Here is a 20,612-nt window from a genome sequence, read left to right on the forward strand (position 1 = left end):
GAGAAATGTTACTTATTAAGTATTTTGTGTGACATCTCTGTGATTTAATTGCATAAAAATTCAAAGTTGGAAAATTGTGAAATTTTCATAATTTTTGCCAAATTTCCGTTTTTTTTTCATAAATAAACGCAGGTACTATCAAAGAATTTTTACCACTATCATGAAGTACAATATGTCACGAGAAAACAATGTCAGAATCACTGGGATCCGTTGAAGCGTTCCAGAGTTATAACCACATAAAGGGACAGTGGTCAGAATTGTAAAAATTGGCACGGTCATTAACGTGCAAACCACCCTTGGGGGTAAAGGGGTTAAACACGAAAAAAAAAAAAAAAGGATTTTTCATATCTTCTCTCCAGCGAACGCTGCTGGAGAGAAGATATGAATGGCGGCTTCAGCACCAGATGCAGGGGACAGCGCTTATCTCTAGCGCTGTCTCCTGCACGCTCCATGTGGTACCCAGTCGGCACACGGGCGGCACACGTGAGCTCACGGACACGGATAACTCCGGTAGCAATTTTTCCGGTACCGGAATTATCTGGACGTGTGGGACTGGCCCAAGTTAGAATTGTATAGCGCCCCCAGAAATGACACTTGAACTCTGAGAGTACTCGTGGCCAAGCCCATTTCTAGACCCTTTTGCAAAAATTCTAGAATTTGATTTATACATGGTTTTGGGTCAATCTGAGCCCCTGAACTTGATAGAAACTTTCTCCAAACCCTAACATAGATGTTTGTTGTAAAGGGTTTTCTACTTTTTAGGAGTGTATTTATCAGATGGCGAGAGAACCTTTTCCGCCTTAGTAAAGACCTCTCAAATTCCAAGCTGCTATATGTAAATTGGCTACTCATGGATGGAGGATTGGGCCTTGGGAGAGGAGATCGGGTAAATCTGGGAGAATCCATGGTTGGCTGATAGACATCTTCCTCAGCCAAGGAAACCACGATCTCCTGGGCCAGAATGGGGCTATCAAGATTACCCGGGCCCTGTCTAACCGAATCTTCTTCAGAACTATTGGAATTAGGTTTAGAGGGGGAAAGGCATATGCGAGACTGAAGTGCCATGATATTAGAAGAGCGTCCACTGCATATGGGTTGTCTCTTGGATTTAAGGAGCAGAATTGGTGTAACTTTTTGTTTCCCCGGCTGGCAAAAAGGTCTATTTCTGGACATCCCCATAACTGTACGATCTGATTGAAGATGGCTGGATTTAGCGACCAATCTCCTTGTCTGAGTTTGTTGCGGCTTAGATAGTCGGCCATGGTATTGAGCTTTCCTTTTATATGTAGAGCCGTAAGAGAGAGTAGATGATTCTCGGCCATCTGAAAAATACGATCCACGATCTCCATTAATGAACTGGACAGTGTACCTCCTTGACGATTAATGTAGGCCACGGTTACCTGGTTGTCTGATAACAGCCTGACATGTCGACCCTGTAGGGGTATAAGAAAACTATTCAAGGCGCGTTCCACGGCTAATAATTCTTTTAGATTGGAGGATGAGTCCTGTTCAGACTGAGACCATAGCCCCCGGACTCAATTATCTCCTAAGTGAGCCCCCCATCCCTTTGGGCTAGCATACGTAGTTATTATCCTAGTTACATGATTTGTCCAAGGGACCCCCTAGAACAACTCGGCACAGACGGCGACAACCGTGGCACACGCTGCAAACACGTTTCCTACAGCGGTGCTCCAGCTGCGCCGAACGTCTGTGGAGAAAATCTAATCTACCCGAAGATTTCATCCATTATAAGTTCATGCTAAAAACATACAACTCTGCCCTTCACCTCTCCAAACAAACCTATTTCAACACCCTCATCACCTCGCTGTCCAATAACCCTAAACGTCTCTGACACTTTCCAGTCCCTACTCAACCCAAGAGTGCAGGCCCCAACCACGGATCTCCACGCTGACGATCTGGCCAATTACTTCAAAGAAAAAAATAACCACATTCGACATGAAATCATCTCCCAATCTCTTCATACCATGCATTGTCCTCCCTCCCCTACTGCATCTTGCTCACTCTCTGACTTTGAACCAGTTACAGAAGAAGAAGTAGTCAGGCACCTTGCATCTTCTCGCCAGACCACTTGCACCAGTGACCCAATTCTGTCACATCTCCTCCAGTCCCTTTCCCCGGCTGTCACCTCTGACCTAACAAAAATATTCAACCTTTCTCTAACTTCCGGTATTTTTCCATCCTCATTTAAGCATGCCATCATACAACCATTACTTAAAAAACCATCCCTTGATCAAAACTGTGCCGCTAATTATAGACCTAACAAGGAAAAACGCGTGCACTAATACTAGGTGGTGCAGCAAGGTAGGTTCCCACACCTTAACGTAAATCAAAAAATAAACCTTTGCACTCAACTTATAATGCTCAGATGCTAGTTTATTGTAGTACTAGAAACGTTTCGGTCCGCTACAAATGGGACCTTCATCAGTAACGTACTAGTGGAAATAGTTGGGAGCAAGCAATATTTCAAATAGTTTCCGGGGCACAATGCAGGCAGTGCCTGAATGGATAACAGGGAAGCGCGCCAACTAGGCTGCGGGATAGGAGTGAAGTGCTCACGGGTCAGACGCGGAATCCCCGCTTGTCTATAGACAAGCGGGGATTCCGCGTCTGACCCGTGAGCACTTCACTCCTATCCCGCAGCCTAGTTGGCGCGCTTCCCTGTTATCCATTCAGGCACTGCCTGCATTGTGCCCCGGAAACTATTTGAAATATTGCTTGCTCCCAACTATTTCCACTAGTACGTTACTGATGAAGGTCCCATTTGTAGCGGACCGAAACGTTTCTAGTACTACAATAAACTAGCAGCTAATTATAGACCTGTCTCTAATCTTCCCTTCATCTCCAAACTCCTCGAACGCCTGGTCCACTCCCGTCTTACCCACTATCTCTCAGATAACGCTCTTCTCGACCCTCTTCAATCTGGTTTACGCTCTTTACACTCTACTGAAACTGCCCTCACTAAAGTCTCTAATACCTACTAACAGCTAAATCTAATGGTCACTACTCCATGCTAATTCTCTTGGATCTCTCCGCAGCATTCGTCACTGTGGATCATCAGCTCCTCCTCACTATGCTCCGCTCCATCGGCCTCAAGGACACCGTTCTCTCCTGGTTCTCCTCCTATCTCTCTGACCGCTCCTTCACTGTATCTTTTGCTGGTTCCTCCTCCTCTCACCTTCCCTTTACTGTTGGGGTTCCTCAAGGATCAGTCCTAGGCCCCCTCCGCTTCTCTTTGTATACTGCCCCTATTGGACAAACAATCAGTAGATTTGGTTTCCAGTACCATCTCTATGCTGACGACAACCAATTATACACTTCGTCTCCTGTTATCACAGCGACCTTTTTAGAAAACACCAGTGATTGTCTTATCGCTGTTTCTAACATCATGTCCTCCCTCTATCTGAAACTGAACCTGTCAAAAACTGAACTCCTCGTGTTTTCTCCCTCTACTAACCTACCTTTTCCTGACATTGCCATCTCCGTGTGCGGTTCCACCATTACTCCAAAGCAACATGCCCGCTGCCTTGGGGGTCATCCTTGATTCCGAGCTTTCATTCACCCCCCACATCCGATCACTGGCTCGCTCTTCTTATCTGCATCTCAAAAACATTTCTAAAAACATTTCTAGAATTCGCCCTTTTCTTACTTTCGACTCTGCAAAAACTCTTACTGTTTCACTTATTCATTGTCGTCTGGACTATTGTAACGCTCTACTAATCGGCCTCCCTCTTAACCAAACTCTCCCCTCTCCAATCTGTGCTGAATGCTGCAGCCAGGATCATATTCCTCACCAACCGTTACACCGATGCCTCTACCTTGTGCCAGTCATTACACTGGCTACCCATCCACTCCAGAATCCAGTACAAACTTATTACCCTCATCCACAAAGCACTCCATGGCTCAGCACCACCCTATATCTCCTCTCTGGTCTCAGTCTACCACCCTACCCGTGCCCTCCGCTAATGATCTCAGGTTAGCATCCTCAATAATCAGAACCTCCCACTCCCGTCTCCAAGACTTTACACGTGCTGCGCCGACTCTTCGGAATGCACTACCTAGGTTAATACGATTAATCCCCACAGTTTTAAGCGTGCCCTAAAAACTCATTTGTTTAGATTGGCCTACCGCCTCAACGCATTAACCTAACTATTCCTGTGTGGCCCATTCAAAAAAAAAGACAAAAAAAAAACGTAATCAGGTTCCTCGCATCATGTTCTCATACACTTCATGCAGTTAATAGCCTCTGTGTCTGTACTGCTACATACTTAGGCAGTTAACTGGTTCATGCAGCTTTACATGAACACCCGGGCCTTACACAATGGCTGGTCCGAATAACTAAAGTAATTGTTACCATCCACCTCTCGTGTCTCCCTTTTCCTCATAGTTTGTAAGCTTGCGAGCAGGGCCCTCATTCCTCCTGGTATCTGTTTTGAACTGTGATTTCTGTTATGCTGCAATGTCTATTGTCTGTACAAGTCCCCTCTATAATTTGTAAAGCGCTGCGGAATATGTTGGCGCTATAATAATATTATTATTATTATTTTTTATAATATTACTACTACTACTACTACTGTCCCATCATTGGCTAATGTGTCAATCACTGTCATTGTAGCAGGCATAGCCTGATGGGACTTGTAGTCCCATCGGACGATGCCTGCAGACACCCGCACAGACCCCCGGCAGCCCGCACAGACCCCCGGCAGCCCGCACAGACCCCCGAGAGGCCCGCACACAGTCTCCGCCCACACTCCCCCCACCCGATCTGCAGCGTTTTCACCCGCAGCTAAACCGCAGATCTTTTTTACATCTGCGGTTTTGCTGCTGAAGCGCCCGACTGAATACAAGTCAATGGGTGCAGAAACGATGCAGATCCGCACAAAGAATTGACATGCTGCGGAAAAAACAACGCTGCGTTTCCGCGCGTTTTTTTCCGCAGCATGTGCACTGCGGATTTGGTTTTCCATAGGTTTACATGGTATTGTAAACCGCATGGAAAACTGCTGCAGATCTGCAGCGTCAAAAAGGCCTCGGAAAAAAACGCAACGTGTGAACATGGCCTAAATATGTATAACCAGAGCTATTCGAATATGGCCACAGATGTCAAGATGTACAAATGCTACAGACAAGACATACTCATGGGCAAAAGTAATACATAATCATCAGCAATATCCCCAATCAAAATATCAATCCAAACCAAAGTGCCAGTGCATATACTCCAGAGATATAGGGATGGCCAAATCCTAAGTGTCCTAGAGGTAAGTATGCAATAGTAACAGAGGTTTCTCACTGTTCTTCGGTCAGTGACCTGTCATAGAAAACGCACCACCTAAAACACTAAGGGGCCATACATATTGTAAGTAGTCTCACCCATATAGACGGCCATCTGTAGCAACGCGCCCCGACGCGCGTTTCGCAATGGCTTCCTCGGGGGGGCTGGGATTTAATTAGAATCACCTGGAAAACTAATTATCACGTGTTTAAGATTGATTCCAGTGATCCATTGAGCCCTGAGACACAATGCCATCCACGAGTTTATTTGAAAAACAAAAACAATTAAATCTTTATGACACTTAAATAAAATTTGCATAATCATTTGGAAACATTATCCTGTGTGAATGGCAAGCTGCTATTGTTGGAAAATTATACTATGTAGGGGGATGGCGGTAATGTGGGAACATTATACTGTGTGTAGGAACCTGCTATTGTGGGAACATTATACTATGTAGGAGGATGGTGGTACTGTGGGAACATTAACATAGTAACATAGCTAGTGAGGCCGAAAAAAGACATTTGTCCATCCAGTTCAGCCTATATTCCATCATAATAAATCCCCAGATCTACGTCCTTCTACAGAACCTAATAATTGTATGATACAATATTGTTCTGCTCCAGGAAGACATCCAGGCCTCTCTTGAACCCCTCGACTAACATATTCCGCAGCGCTTTACAGGTTGCACACATTATCGTCGCTGCCCCGTTGGGGCTCACAATCTAAATTCCCTATCAGTAAGTCTTTGGAATGTGGGAGGAAACCAGAGTACCCGGAGGAAACCCACGCAAACACAGAGAGAACATACAAACTCTTTGCAGATGTTGTCCTTAGTGGGGCTTGAACCCAGGACTCCAGCGCTGCAAGGCTGCTGTGCTATCCACTGTGCCACCGTGCTGACCCACACTGTGTGTGGTGGGATGATGGTACTATGGAAACATACTGTGTGGAGAGAATGGCGGGACTGTGAGATTATACTATGTTTGGGGGTATGGTGATACTGTGGAAAAATGATAATTACTTACGGGTAATTTGATTTTCCAGAACCATGACAGCACCGCACATGAGAGATGGCATCCGCCCCCAGGAACAGGAAACCTGTAGCAGAGATAAAAGAATGGGGCGGCCCTTCTCTCCTCAGTTTGTTTCAGAGTATGGAAGATGACCGCTTTGTTAGTACACACTCATATATCATATATACATTGTATAGCTGTTCATTAGCTCTTGTCTATACATATATGTTCTAAAGTATATTCAGATACTTTTTTTTTTTTTGTGAATCACACAACCATCACCAAGATAGGGCGGGAATTAATGCGGTGCTGTCATGGTTCTGGAAAATCAAATTACCCGTAAGTAATTATTATTTTTTCCCTTCACCATGACAGCACCGCACATGAGAGGAAGAAATAGAAGACTCCTAGGGTGGGACAACAGCAAATAACACCTTTCTCCCGAAAGACAAGTCTGATAGACCTAAGTCTAGCCTATAATGTCGGAAGAAGGTAGAGGGTGAGGACCATACTGCCGCCCTACAAATCTGTTTCACCGAGGCGTTTGCCCTTTCTGCCCAGGACGTGGCAATAGAACGTGTGGAGTGGGCCGTAACACCCTGTGGGGGGATTTGGCCAGAAGAGAAATACGAAAGTGAAATAGCCGTACGCAACCACCGTGCAATAGTTGCCTTTGAGGCCTTTTTTCCCCTGTTTGTCCCCTGGAAGGTGACAAAAAGGGCTGATGACTGACGCCAAGATTTTGTGGCTTCTATGTATTGAAGCAGGCAGCGTCTGACACCAAGACAATGGAAGGTTTGTTCTCCCTGGGATTTTGGTTGAGGACAAAATGAGGGTAAAATAATTTCCTGGTCCCTATGAAATTTAGAATTGACCTTTGGTAGGAAGGCCGGGTCGGTTTTGATAACTACCCCGTCATCCTGGAAGGTAGTATAAGGGGGGTTTACTGAAATAGCTTGCAGCTCGCAAATACGGCGGGCTGAAGTTAAAGCAACCAGGAGGACCGTTTTTAGTGTCAAAGATTTTAATGAAATAGAATCAAGAGGCTCAAAGGGGGGAACAGTTAGAGCATTTAAAACTAAATTTAGATCCCAGGGAGCCACCTTAGGTAATAATTTTGAGGGTCTAGATGTAAAAGAGGCTCGGATGAACCTATAGACCCAAGGGTGGACAGCAAGTTTCTGATCAAACAGCGCACCCAGGGCGGAGACATGCACCTTTAGGGTGCTAGTAGATAGCCCCCTCTCCAACCCTTTTTGGAGAAATTCTAAAGTTTCTTTTACCGGGACTTCTTGGCTTGTCTCGGACAACTGTCGCCCTGAGAATTCCAGGAATTTTTGCCAAATCTTTTGGTATTTTTCTGAGGCGACTTTTTTCCTGCTGGCGAGCAATGTGGTTACTAAAGGGTTCGAGAATCCCTTTGCTAATAAAAGTCCCCTCTCAAGTTCCAGGCGGTGAGATGTAGCCTGTGTACTTGAGGGTGTTGAACTGGTCCCTGGTGTAGGAGATCCGAGGCATCTGGGAGGATCCACGGGTCCGAGATAGACATGCGTCTGAGCCACGTGAACCATGCCCTTTTCGGCCAAAAAGGAGCTATGAGGATCACTCGTGCCGTGTCTTCCCGAATTTTCCTGAGGACTGTCGGGATTAACGGTATTGGGGGAAATGTGTATGACAGATGGAAGTTCCACTGGTATAGAAACGCGTCTACTCCCTCCGGGAGTTCTGTTGGGTTGAGAGAATAAAACTTCTTCACTTTCCGATTTTGTTTTGTGGCGAATAAGTCTATTTCTGGAACGCCCCAGTTGGCACATATTTCCCCAAAGATTTCCTGGCTCAGGGACCACTCCCCTTGATGTAATGAGTGACGGCTTAGGAAGTCGGCTATTTGATTCTCTGATCCTCTTAAGTATGTTCCGGTTAGAGAGAGAAGGTTGCTTTCGGCCCACATAAAAAGCTCTTTGGCTTCTGCCATAAGGGATGGTGATCTTGTGCCCCCTTGGCAATTTATATAGGCTATCGTCGTGTTGTTGTCGGACAACACCACCACATGTCTTCCTTGTATCCTTTCTCCTATTTGAAGAAGTGCTTGCCTCACTGCCGACAGTTCTTTTAGATTGGAAGACGCTGCTGTCATTGAGGCCTCCCATTGACCCTGTAGAACCTGATCTTTCACGTGAGCCCCCCATCCCCATGGGCTCGCATCGGTAGTGAGGACTACTGGATTTTGTATTGACCACGGTACTGCTTTGCTTAGATTTTTTGTCTCTAGCCACCATTCTAGTGAATCCTGAACCCTTGGGGACAGGAGAATCTTCCGATTCAGATTGTAAGGATTCCTCACTTGTTCGGCTAGTATCTGCCATTGCAATTCTCTTGTGCGGCTTTGAGCCCACCGTGTTGCTGGAATTGTCGCCGTTAGAACTCCCAGGAGCGACATTGCATTCCGTAGAGATATAGATCGCTGTAGCTGAAACAGTTGTACTTTCTGTTGGATAGATTGAATTTTCCTCTGTGGGAGGATACACTCCTGTTTGATGGAATCCAGTAGGATTCCGAGGAATTCCTGAGACTGTGTTGGGATAAGTCTTGATTTCTTCACGTTTATCATCCATCCTAATTTGGTTAACACGTCTAGCACTCTTGTGACCGTTTTCTCGCAATCTTCTTTGCTGTTTGCTATCACCAAAAAATCGTCCAAATAAGGCACCAGCAATATGTCTTCTTTTCTGATGAAGGACGCCACTTCGGAAATAATTTTGGTAAATACTCGGGGTGCTACAGCTACCCCAAAGGGAAGACATTGATACTGTAGGTGGGTGGGGGTTTTTCTGAGGTTTACCAGTAGTCTCAGATATTGCTGATGTTGGACAGCGATCGGCACATGGTAGTAAGCATCTGTAAGATCGATTACTGCCATATAACAGTTTGGGTTGAGTACTTTTACCGCCATTCTTAGAGTTTCCATTTTGAATTTCTCTATTTCAATGTAATGATTTAAAGCCCTCAAGTTGAATATCACTCTCAACGAGCCGTCTGGTTTCGGTGTTAGGAACAAGGTGCTGTAGAACCCTTTCCCTATTTCTTGAGGAGGAACCTTTACTAATACCTCCTTTTGTATGAGGAGATGAACTTGTCTTTCTAGCGTGGCCTGATTTTTTTCCGCCACATGGGTCATTATCACACGATTTGGTGGGAGGCTGGAGAACTTGAGTTTTAGACATTCTGACAATAAGTTGGTTATCCATTGAGAAGCTGGCAGTGCTGCCCAGTGGTGGACAAACCATCGAAGTCTTCCCCCCACCGGAATCCTGGCGTCATTGGTGTTTGGGATCAGACTTAGGGGGAGGCTTGTTGAAAAGGAATCCCTTTTCCTTTCGATCTCTCCAAGGTCTGCCTCGGCCAGACCTGTCATCTGAACGACCGCGGGTCCCTCTGTATCCAGATCCCCGAAAGGACGAACGGGAAGTCTCCCACCGGCGCCTAGGAAGAAAAGGAGGTGGAAATCGCTTCTTCTTGTCTGACGCTTTCTCAAGAATCTCATCTAGAGCTTTACCAAAAAGATATTGTCCTTCACAGGGTACCCCACAGAGTTTGACCTTCGATTGGAAGTCAGCCGTCCAATTCTTCAGCCACAATGCTCTACGACCCGAGTTGGACAAAGCACAGGCACGTGCGGCACTTCTGACAGAATCGATTGAGGCATCTGCTAGGAATTTTGCGGCACCTTGAAGGGAGGGCAATGCCTCCAGTATTAATTCAGCAGGAAAAAAGAAAGAAACCAGAACGTATCGTTCCTAATCACGTCTGACCACTTTTAACTAACAACCCAGCATAGCCAGCCACTAGACTCTAAAACTTAACATTTAATATGTATACCTCTAAAATTATGTGTACTTTAAAAACAATTAGGTGCTCATGTTTAAACGTGCACTAGACAAGAAAAATGGCATGATCTCACCCAATTGCTGTCTCTCTTCTTGTTGTAGATTCTTGTGCTTATTGAGAGCACGGCATGGGATGGAGACCAATAAACCTTTTCCAATGGGGGGGAGAAGAAAAGAAAAAAAAAAAAAAAGATGTAGGTGGGGGGGAAGGGTTTGAAGCTATCTTCCCTGTCGTGCCCCGTGTATAAGACTCCCGCCCTAACAAGGGCAGTCCCCAAGTTTGAGCCTACTTAATGAAGCCCTTTGGTTAGTATAACCACCCTGGATGATATGTCCTCTTTCTCTTCCCAACGCGTTTCCCTCCCCGTTACGGGGGTTCATCAGGGGAATAAAATGTCCAGGTTAAATGTCCAGGTTAATGGAGGTATTCTGCAGTGGCAGACATAACCTCATTCAGCGGCGTCCTCCATGTGAGGATAAGGCAGTCCCTTATCCTCACATGGAGGACGCCGCTGAATGAGGTTATGTCTGCCACTGCAGAATACCTCCATTAACCTGGACATTTAACCTGGACATTTTATTCCCCTGATGAACCCCCGTAACGGGGAGGGAAACGCGTTGGGAAGAGAAAGAGGACATATCATCCAGGGTGGTTATACTAACCAAAGGGCTTCATTAAGTAGGCTCAAACTTGGGGACTGCCCTTGTTAGGGCGGGAGTCTTATACACGGGGCACGACAGGGAAGATAGCTTCAAACCCTTCCCCCCCACCTACCTATATCTTTTTTTTTTTTTTTTTTTTTTTTTTTTTCTTTTCTTCTCCCCCCCATTGGAAAAGGTTTATTGGTCTCCATCCCATGCCGTGCTCTCAATAAGCACAAGAATCTACAACAAGAAGAGAGACAGCAATTGGGTGAGATCATGCCATTTTTCTTGTCTAGTGCACGTTTAAACATGAGCACCTAATTGTTTTTAAAGTACACATAATTTTAGAGGTATACATATTAAATGTTAAGTTTTAGAGTCTAGTGGCTGGCTATGCTGGGTTGTCAATGCCTCCAGTAGCCTTTCTCGTGGGCACTTATTTTTGATTTGGTCACTTAACTCCTCTAGCCACTTGACCATAGCACGTGCCGTACAAGTGGCAGCAACCCCGGGTTTAAATGACCATGTTGATGCCTCCCAAGCTGATTTTAGAAAGGCATCTGCCTTTTTGTCGAGGGGGTCTTTTAGGGCTCCCATATCCTCAAATGGCAATGCTACCCCTTTAGAGGTGCTGGCTATGGCAGCGTCTAATTTAGGAGCCTTTTCCCACTTTTCACAGACCTCTTCATCAAAGGGGTACTTGCGTTTTAAGGCTTGAGGGATGGACATCTTTTTATTGGGCTTTTTCCATTCTTTTTAAATTAAATTAACTATATTATCATGGAAGGGAAAAACACGGGTATTACATACCTGGTAATGTGTTTTTTCATGAGACATGACGGCACCACGAGAGAGGGGATCCGCCCATCAAGGACAGGAAACCTTCAAGATAAAAGGGGCGGCTCCTCTCTCCACATCAGTTGTTTTACAGAGTACGAGAGGAACTCCGCTGGTTAGTGTACACATAAATAATACATCCTATACGGTTCTATTCACCGATACCCCAGGGAGTGTATAATACAAATAATGCTAATAATGCACCCAACTAATGACGTGATCAAAAGGGTGGGAATATAAGGGTGCCGTCATGTCTCATGAAAAAACACATTACCAGGTATGTAATACCCGTGTTTTTCCATCATACATGACGGCACCACGAGAGAGTTACAGAGATTTGTATTCTCTTCTAGGGAGGGATCACTGCTTGTAACACTCTTCTCCCAAAAGTGAGATCAGAGGTAGCAGATAGGTCTAGTCTATAATGTTTAAAAAATGTAGACGGAGAGGACCAAGTGGCCGCCTTACAGATTTGGTCGATGGTAGCATCTGCTCTCTCCACCCACGACGTCGCCATGGCCCTCGTGGAGTGGGCTTTCAGACCCTGTGGAACAACCCTGCCTGCACTACTATATGCTAGAATAATGGCCTCTCTCACCCATCTAGCTATAGTCTGTTTTGAGGCTTTAAGGCCCTTCCTTGACCCCTGGTACGAAACAAATAAAGCCCTCTATTTCCTCCAGGATTTAGTCACCTCTAGATACTGTAGGATACATCTCCTAACGTCTAGGCAATGGAGTCTCTCCTCTTTTTTTGTTACTGGGATTGGGACAGAAAGAGGGTAGGGTTATATCCTGAGCTCTATGGAATCTCAATACCACTTTGGGGAGATATGCCGGATCTAATTTTAATACAACCCTATCGTCCATGACTTGTGTGTAAGGGGGGTTAGCTGACAACGCGTGTAAATCCCCCACCCTACGGGCCGACGTAAGTGCCACTAACAAAGCTGTTTTTAATGTTAGTATTTTATCAGAAGTTGTATTTAACGGCTCAAAGGAGCTTTCCGTCAGGGCAGTTAACACTAGATTTAGATCCCATGGTGGAGGAGTAGGAGATGGGACAGAGTCAGCTCTACTACAGGCTCGGATAAACCTCACCATCTTGAGGGTTCCCCGTCAAGGACAGGAAACCAACTGATGTGGAGAGAGGAGCCGCCCCTTTTATCTTCAAGGTTTCCTGTCCTTGATGTGCGGATCCCCTCTCTCGTGGTGCCGTCATGTATGATGGAAAAACCTTACGTTTCTTCCCCTCCAAGTTACTGAACATGCTATCTTGAATTGACCGCAGCTCCTTTGGGGTTTCAACCCCCATAGTTGCTCTAACGAGTTTGAGCAGTTTCCCAACATCCTCGGACTGAAAGTACGGGTGGCCATACTCCTCATCCGAGGAGTCCAAGTCTGAGGCATCAGAGGGGGTTAATGCTCCCGGCTCATCCCCTGAATCCATGTCCGAACCCTGTTCACTTGTTGGGGGAGGAGGGGTTTCTTTTGTCGTATGATGTTTCAGTTGTTTTTTAACTGTAGTTTTAACTTCTTCCCATATTATTGTCTTAATATTCTGTAATAAGGAAGATGATTCTTCTGCAACTGTCTTGTCTATACAGGTCTGACAGATTCTTTTATTATATAGCCTAGGGAGTGTTTCCTTACATAGTGGACAAACCCTATTCTTTTGTTTGGAGGTGGCTTTCCTTCCCTAAAAGACACAGTATACAGGGTGTCAGTATGTGTGGTTTGCCTTACAAAGGCACTCACCCCTCCAGGACCCTGGATACCGCGGTAGCTTGTGCCTCCTCAGACATTCTGGGCGCAGGCATCTCTGGATCCATCGCTGGTTCGGTCATTTTAGCAGGCAGACTCGCTTGCTGTTGAAGACCAGCGACTTTTTCGGTTGCTGCTATTATATAGAAGGAGCGGTGTGCGCGCCTTTGGAACAGCTTCCACCCGGAAGTGTCCAGCACACCGGCTCCTTCGGCGTGTGACGTTACTTCCGGCGCGACCGGAAGTCGTCATCCTTCACTTCGGCGGCCGCCGTCAGTGAAGGACACGCCCCCCGGACCTGCCTCCTGCCCAGAGCGGTCGCCGGGGAGTCCAGCGAGGGGAGAAACAGGCGCGGCATAGCAGCCTCCTCACCCGGGCAGCACCGCACGCAGTGCCGCCGAGCATGGCTGGCCCCCCCGCGGACCTCGGCCTCCGGACCGGAATCATCAGAGGGGTATCCCTCCGGAGGTAGGAGCTCTGCGACAGGCGTCCACCTGCAGGAACAGGAAACCAAACTGAGGAGAGAAGGGCCGCCCCATTCTTTTATCTCTGCTACAGGTTTCCTGTTCCTGGGGGTGGATGCCATCTCTCATGTGCGGTGCTGTCATGGTGAAGGGAAAATATCTTTTGTGTGAGACATGCCAGTACTGTGGAAACTTTATACTGTGTGAGGGGAATCATATATACTGCATAAGGGATGTAAAAACATTTGTCATAAGAAGAACGAATCCTCAGGGCTGAGCAGCATTTGTACAAAAAGACTGCCATCCAGATAGGACCCTACGGAATCAATGGGAAGAGAAAGAGTTTCAGGAAGAAAAGAGTTTAGATGGTACACCAGGTCAGGTGACCTTGATGACAGTTTCCTGTTATAATAAAGGCCATAGCCCCGAAGCCAGAACATGTTTGGCACCAAGCAAAAAAACAGGGTACCAGTGAACATTCTGAGGTACCAGGCCATGGTAAAATGCCCAAGGCAGCTGGTTGTGGTGGCAGTACCCAGGTGGCACCAGACGAGTCCCAGAGTCCAGACTATGCCAGCCAAGGCCTGAGAACCAGACCTGCGCTGATCAAGACCTGGAGTCCAGACTATGCCAACCAAGGCCCGAGAACCAGACCTGCCCTGGTCAAGACCCGGAGTGCAAACTTTGCATCTCAATTCCTGAGAACCTAACCTGCGTCGGTCAAGACTCACAGTCCAAATTACGCCAGGCAAAAGCTGAGTCCCAGCTCTTGTTCTTGCAAGGCCTGCAGTAAAGAGCTTGAGGCGCGAGTGAGCCGGCCATTGCTTCTAGCACTGATGTCAGTACAGGCGTTGATCCAGGGTAGTACAAGAGACAAGGTGAAAGCTGGAAGTGAAGGCGGCCCAGCGAGCCTTGATAGACTTTGTTAGGAGGACTTATGGCCAAACGGGAAGAGGCGGAGACCCCACTATGGCCGGTGTTCATAGAGTAGAGTGTTGTCAACTATATGTGTCAGTAAAATCACCCTTGTCAGTAGCTAAAATAACATGTGGTTAGAGGCTGCTATTACAGTGAGAGTGAGGCGGAGAATTCATTGTATATCTAATATTGTATATTTCACCTCGTAATCACCCTGTTCTGCATTATTCACTGTTGCCATAGTGATCACAATTCCTATTATCAGGAAATAAATAATTATATTGGTTACTTCCGCCTTGTGTTTGTCGGTGTGTTGTATCCGGTCACCTGATTACAGGGGCATAATGGGGGCATTATACTGTGTGGGGGGCATCATATATACTGCATAAGGGGCATATTGGGGGCATTATACTGTGTGGGGGCCAAGAAAGGGGCCCTGTACTGTGAGAACAATCCATTACCTCACTTCCTGTCTTCCATAGTTGGGTCGTATGTATAAATTACAGGAAATAGAACAAAACCGTTATGATTTCTATAAAGTGGCAACAAAAACCTCAAAAGAGTCTCAGTGCTGAAGGGGTTAATGTCCCCCGCGCTCAGTAATGGGGAATCTCCAGCACCGACCTCCACCCGCAGAGCCGCACTCCACATAGAGAATAATGGAGCCTCCAGCACCGACCTCCACCCGCACTCCACATAGAGAATAATGGAGCCTCCAGCACCGACGTCCACCGCAGAGCCGCACTCCACATAGAGAATAATGGAGCCTCCAGCACCGACCTCCACCGCAGAGCCGCACTCCACATAGAGAATAATGGAGCCTCCAGCACCGACCTCCACCGCAGAGCCGCACTCCACATAGAGAATAATGGAGCCTCCAGCACCGACCTCCACCGCAGAGCCGCACTCCACATAGAGAATAATGGAGCCTCCAGCACCGACCTCCACCGCAGAGCCGCACTCCACATAGAGAATAATGGGGCCTCCAGCACCGACCTCCACCCGCAGAGCCGCACTCCACATAGAGAATAATGGAGCCTCCTTCACCGACCTCCACCCGCAGAGCCGCACTCCACATAGAGAATAATGGGGCCTCCAGCACCGACCTCCACCGCAGAGCCACACTCCACATAGAGAATAATGGAGCCTCCAGCACCGACCTCCACCCGCAGAGCTGCACTCCACATAGAGAATAATGGGGCCTCCAGCACCGACCTCCACCCGCACTCCACATAGAGAATAATGGAGCCTCCAGCACCGACCTCCACCCACAGAGCCGCACTCCACATAGAGAATAATGGAGCCTCCAGCACCGACCTCCACCCGCAGAGCCGCACTCCACATAGGGAATAATGGAGCCTCCAGCACCGACCTCCACCCACAGAGCCGCACTCCACATAGAGAATAATGGTGCCTCCAGCACCGACCTCCACCCGCAGAGCCGCACTCCACATAGAGAATAATGGAGCCTCCTTCACCGACCTCCACCCGCAGAGCCGCACTCCACATAGAGAATAATGGGGCCTCCAGCACCGACCTCCACCGCAGAGCCACACTCCACATAGAGAATAATGGAGCCTCCAGCACCGACCTCCACCCGCAGAGCTGCACTCCACATAGAGAATAATGGGGCCTCCAGCACCGACCTCCACCCGCAGAGCCGCACTCCACATAGAGAATAATGGAGCCTCCAGCACCGACCTCCACCCACAGAGCCGCACTCCACATAGAGAATAATGGAGCCTCCAGCACCGACCTCCACCCGCAGAGCCGCACTCCACATAGGGAATAATGGAGCCTCCAGCACCGACCTCCACCCACAGAGCCGCACTCCACATAGAGAATAATGGAGCCTCCAGCACCGACCTCCACCCGCAGAGCCGCACTCCACATAGAGAATAATGCTGCCTCCAGCACCGACCTCCACCCGCAGAGCTGCACTCCACATAGAGAATAATGGAGCCTCCAGCACCGACCTCTATCCACAGAGCCGCACTCCTCAGAGAATAATGGAGCCTCCAGCACCGACCTCCACCCGCAGAGCCACACTCCACATAGAGAATAATGGAGCCTCCAGCACCGACCTCCACCCGCAGAGCCGCACTCCACATAGAGAATAATGGAGCCTCCAGCACCGACCTCCACCAGCAGAGCCGCACTCCACATAGAGAATAATGGAGCCTCCAGCACCGACCTCCATCCGCAGAGCCGCACTCCACATAGAGAATAATGGAGCCTCCAGCACCGACCTCCACCCGCAGAGCTGCACTCCACATAGAGAATAATGGAGCCTCCAGCACCGACCTCCACCCACAGAGCCGCACTCCTCAGAGAATAATGGAGCCTCCAGCACCGACCTCCACCCGCAGAGCCACACTCCACATAGAGAATAATGGAGCCTCCAGCACCGACCTCCACCCACAGAGCCGCACTCCTCAGAGAATAATGGAGCCTCCAGCACCGACCTCCACCCGCAGAGCCGCACTCCACATAGAGAATAATGGAGCCTCCAGCACCGACCTCCACCCGCAGAGCCGCACTCCACATAGAGAATAATGGAGCCTCCAGCACCGACCTCCACCCGCAGAGCCGCACTTCACATAGAGAATAATGGAGCCTCCAGCACCGACCTCCACCCGCAGAGCCGCACTCCACATAGAGAATAATGGAGCCTCCAGCACCGACCTCCACCCGCAGAGCCGCACTCCACATAGAAAATAATGGAGCCTCCAGCACCGACCTCCACCCGCAGAGCCGCACCCCACATAGAGAATAATGGAGCCTCCAGCATCAACCTCCACCCGCAGAGCCGCACTCCACATAGAGAATAATGGAGCCTCCAGCATCGACCTCCACCCGCAGAGCCGCACTCCACATAGAGAATAATGGAGCCTCCAGCATCAACCTCCACCCGCAGAGCCGCACTCCACATAGAGAATAATGGAACCTCCAGCACCGACCTCCACCCGCAGAGCCGCACTCCACATAGAGAATAATGGAGCCTCCAGCACCGACCTCCACCCGCAGAGCCGCACTCCACAGAGAGAATCATGGAGCCTCCAGCACCGACCTCCACCCCACATAGAGAATAATGGAGCCTCCAGCACCGACCTCCACCCACAGAGCCGCACTCCACATAGAGAATAATGGAGCCTCCAGCATCAACCTCCACCCACAGAGCCACACTCCACATAGAGAATAATGGAGCCTCCAGCACCGACCTCCACCTGCAGAGCCACACTCCACATAGAGAATAATGGAGCCTCCAGCACCGACCTCCACCCACAGAGCCGCACTCCACATAGAGAATAATGGAACCTCCAGCACCGACCTCCACCCGCAGAGCCGCACTCCACATAGAGAATAATGGAGCTTCCAGCACCGACCTCCACCCGCAGAGCCACACTCCACATAGAGAATAATGGAGCCTCCAGCACCGACCTCCACCCACAGAGCCGCACTCCACATAGAGAATAATGGAACCTCCAGCACCGACCTCCACCCGCAGAGCCGCACTCCACATAGAGAATAATGGAGCCTCCAGCACCGACCTCCACCCGCACTCCACATAGAGAATAATGGGGCCTCCAGCACCGACCTCCACCCGCAGAGCCGCACTCCACAGAGAGAATAATGGAGCCTCCAGCACCGACCTCCACCCGCACTCCACATAGAGAATAATGGAGCCTCCAGCACCGACCTCCACCCGCAGAGCCGCACTCCACAGAGAGAATAATGGAGCCTCCAGCACCGACCTCTACCCGCAGAGCCACACTCCACATAGAGAATAATGGAGCCTCCAGCACCGACCTCCACCCGCAGAGCCGCACTCCACATAGAGAATAATGGAGCCTCCAGCACCGACCTCCACCCGCAGAGCCGCACTCCACATAGAGAATAATGGAGCCTCCAGCACCGACCTCCACCTGCAGAGCCGCACTCCACATAGAGAATAATGGAGCCTCCAGCACCGACCTCCACCCGCACTCCACATAGAGAATAATGGGGCCTCCAGCACCGACCTCCACCCGCACTCCACATAGAGAATAATGGAGCCTCCAGCACCGACCTCCACCCGCAGAGCCGCACTCCACAGAGAGAATAATGGAGCCTCCAGCACCGACCTCTACCCGCAGAGCCGCACTCCACATAGAGAATAATGGAGCCTCCAGCACCGACCTCCACCCGCAGAGCCGCACTCCACAGAGAGAATAATGGAGCCTCCAGCACCGACCTCCACCCGCACTCCACATAGAGAATAATGGAGCCTCCAGCACCGACCTCCACCCGCAGAGCCGCACTCCACAGAGAGAATAATGGAGCCTCCAGCACCGACCTCTACCCGCAGAGCCGCACTCCACATAGAGAATAATGGAGCCTCCAGCACCGACCTCCACCCGCAGAGCCGCACTCCACAGAGAGAATAATGGAGCCTCCAGCACCGACCTCTACCCGCAGAGCCGCACTCCACATAGAGAATAATAGAGCCTCCAGCACCGACCTCCACCCGCACTCCACATAGAGAATAATGGAGCCTCCAGCACCGACCTCCACCCGCACTCCACATAGAGAATAATGGAGCCTCCAGCACCGACCTCCACCCGCAGAGCCGCACTCCACATAGAGAATAATGGAGCCCCCAGCACCGACCTCCACCCGCAGAGCCGCACTCCACATAGAGAATAATAGAGCCTCCAGCACCGACCTCCACCCGCACTCCACATAGAGAATAATGGAGCCTCCAGCACCGACCTCCACATAGAGAATAATGGAGCCTCCAGCACCGACCTCCACCCGCAGAGCCGCACTCCACATAGAGAATAATGGAGCCTCCAGCACCTACCTCCACCCTCAGAGCCGCACTCCACATGTATCTATTGCTGTTTTGTGCACACAGGACCTGTGATGAGGTCACAGGAGGGGAGGAGTCAGTGGTCACATGATCAAGGGCCTCATTGTATGATTACCGGAGTGCAGACTCTATTACACAGGGGCGGTCCCGCTGCGGCCCGGTCCGATGGGGTGGTGGTCCGGTCCGATTGGGTGGTGGTCCGGTCCGATGGGGTGGTGGTCCGGTCCAATGGGGTGATGGTCCGGTCCGGTCCGGTGTCTCCCATCTTCTTACGATGACGTCCTCTTCTTGTTTTCACGCTGCGGCTCCTGTTGAGGGCAGAGCAAAGTACTGCAGTGCGCTGGGAAAGGTCAGAGAGGCCCGGCGCCTGCGCACTGCAGTACTTTGTTCTGCCCTTTTCCTTGGGGACCAAGACGGCCTGGATAAGGTCATAGACTATTTACCTATCTACTACCTTTATATAATTTGCTATAGTTGTCATATGTCTGTGTGTCCCATGTGAGGGAATACGTCATTTATATATAGGACTTTTGGTCTATGCATTTTGGAGCTGTGATGGCCGTCAATATACTATTGTATATATGTACTGACCCAGACCTATGAATATATTAGGGGAACCCCCAGATATCTGTTTTCTACCTGTATAGACTCTATGGCTCCAGCATTACATGCATTGTAGGCTGTTGATAGGTTCTACTGGATAATTATCCATGGGATTTGGCGCTGTCAGGCAGTAATATTGGACATGTGCTCCTTTTTACTTGTATGGATTTTATGTATTTGTATTAATATTTATTGATTTTACTTCATGGCTTAGACTTCTTGTTCTAGCTGGATACTATTTAAGTTTGGAAGTGCCATTGATTTAGGCCATTCTTTCTCTATAGGTGGTATTGCTTTTATAATGGAGGTGGATGCCTCGTCCGTCGGTGCTGGAGCAGTC

At 48.9% G+C, this 20,612-nt stretch overlaps 1 protein-coding gene across 1 annotated transcript in view; it reads right to left on the reverse strand.

The window, feature by feature from the left end:
* LOC138663193 (zinc finger protein 420-like) overlaps positions 1-19,713 on the reverse strand; it is a 46,867-nt gene extending 27,154 nt beyond the window's left edge. Inside the window, exon 1 of the mRNA XM_069749347.1 lies at positions 19,661-19,713. Coding sequence (XP_069605448.1) covers positions 19,661-19,687 — 27 coding nt within the window. The 5' untranslated portion in view covers positions 19,688-19,713. The remainder of the gene's footprint in view (positions 1-19,660) is intronic.
* Positions 19,714-20,612: the final 899 nt, after the last annotated feature.

This window comes from Ranitomeya imitator, chromosome 2 (genome assembly GCF_032444005.1).
Source record: "Ranitomeya imitator isolate aRanImi1 chromosome 2, aRanImi1.pri, whole genome shotgun sequence".
NCBI lineage: Eukaryota > Metazoa > Chordata > Amphibia > Anura > Dendrobatidae > Ranitomeya > Ranitomeya imitator.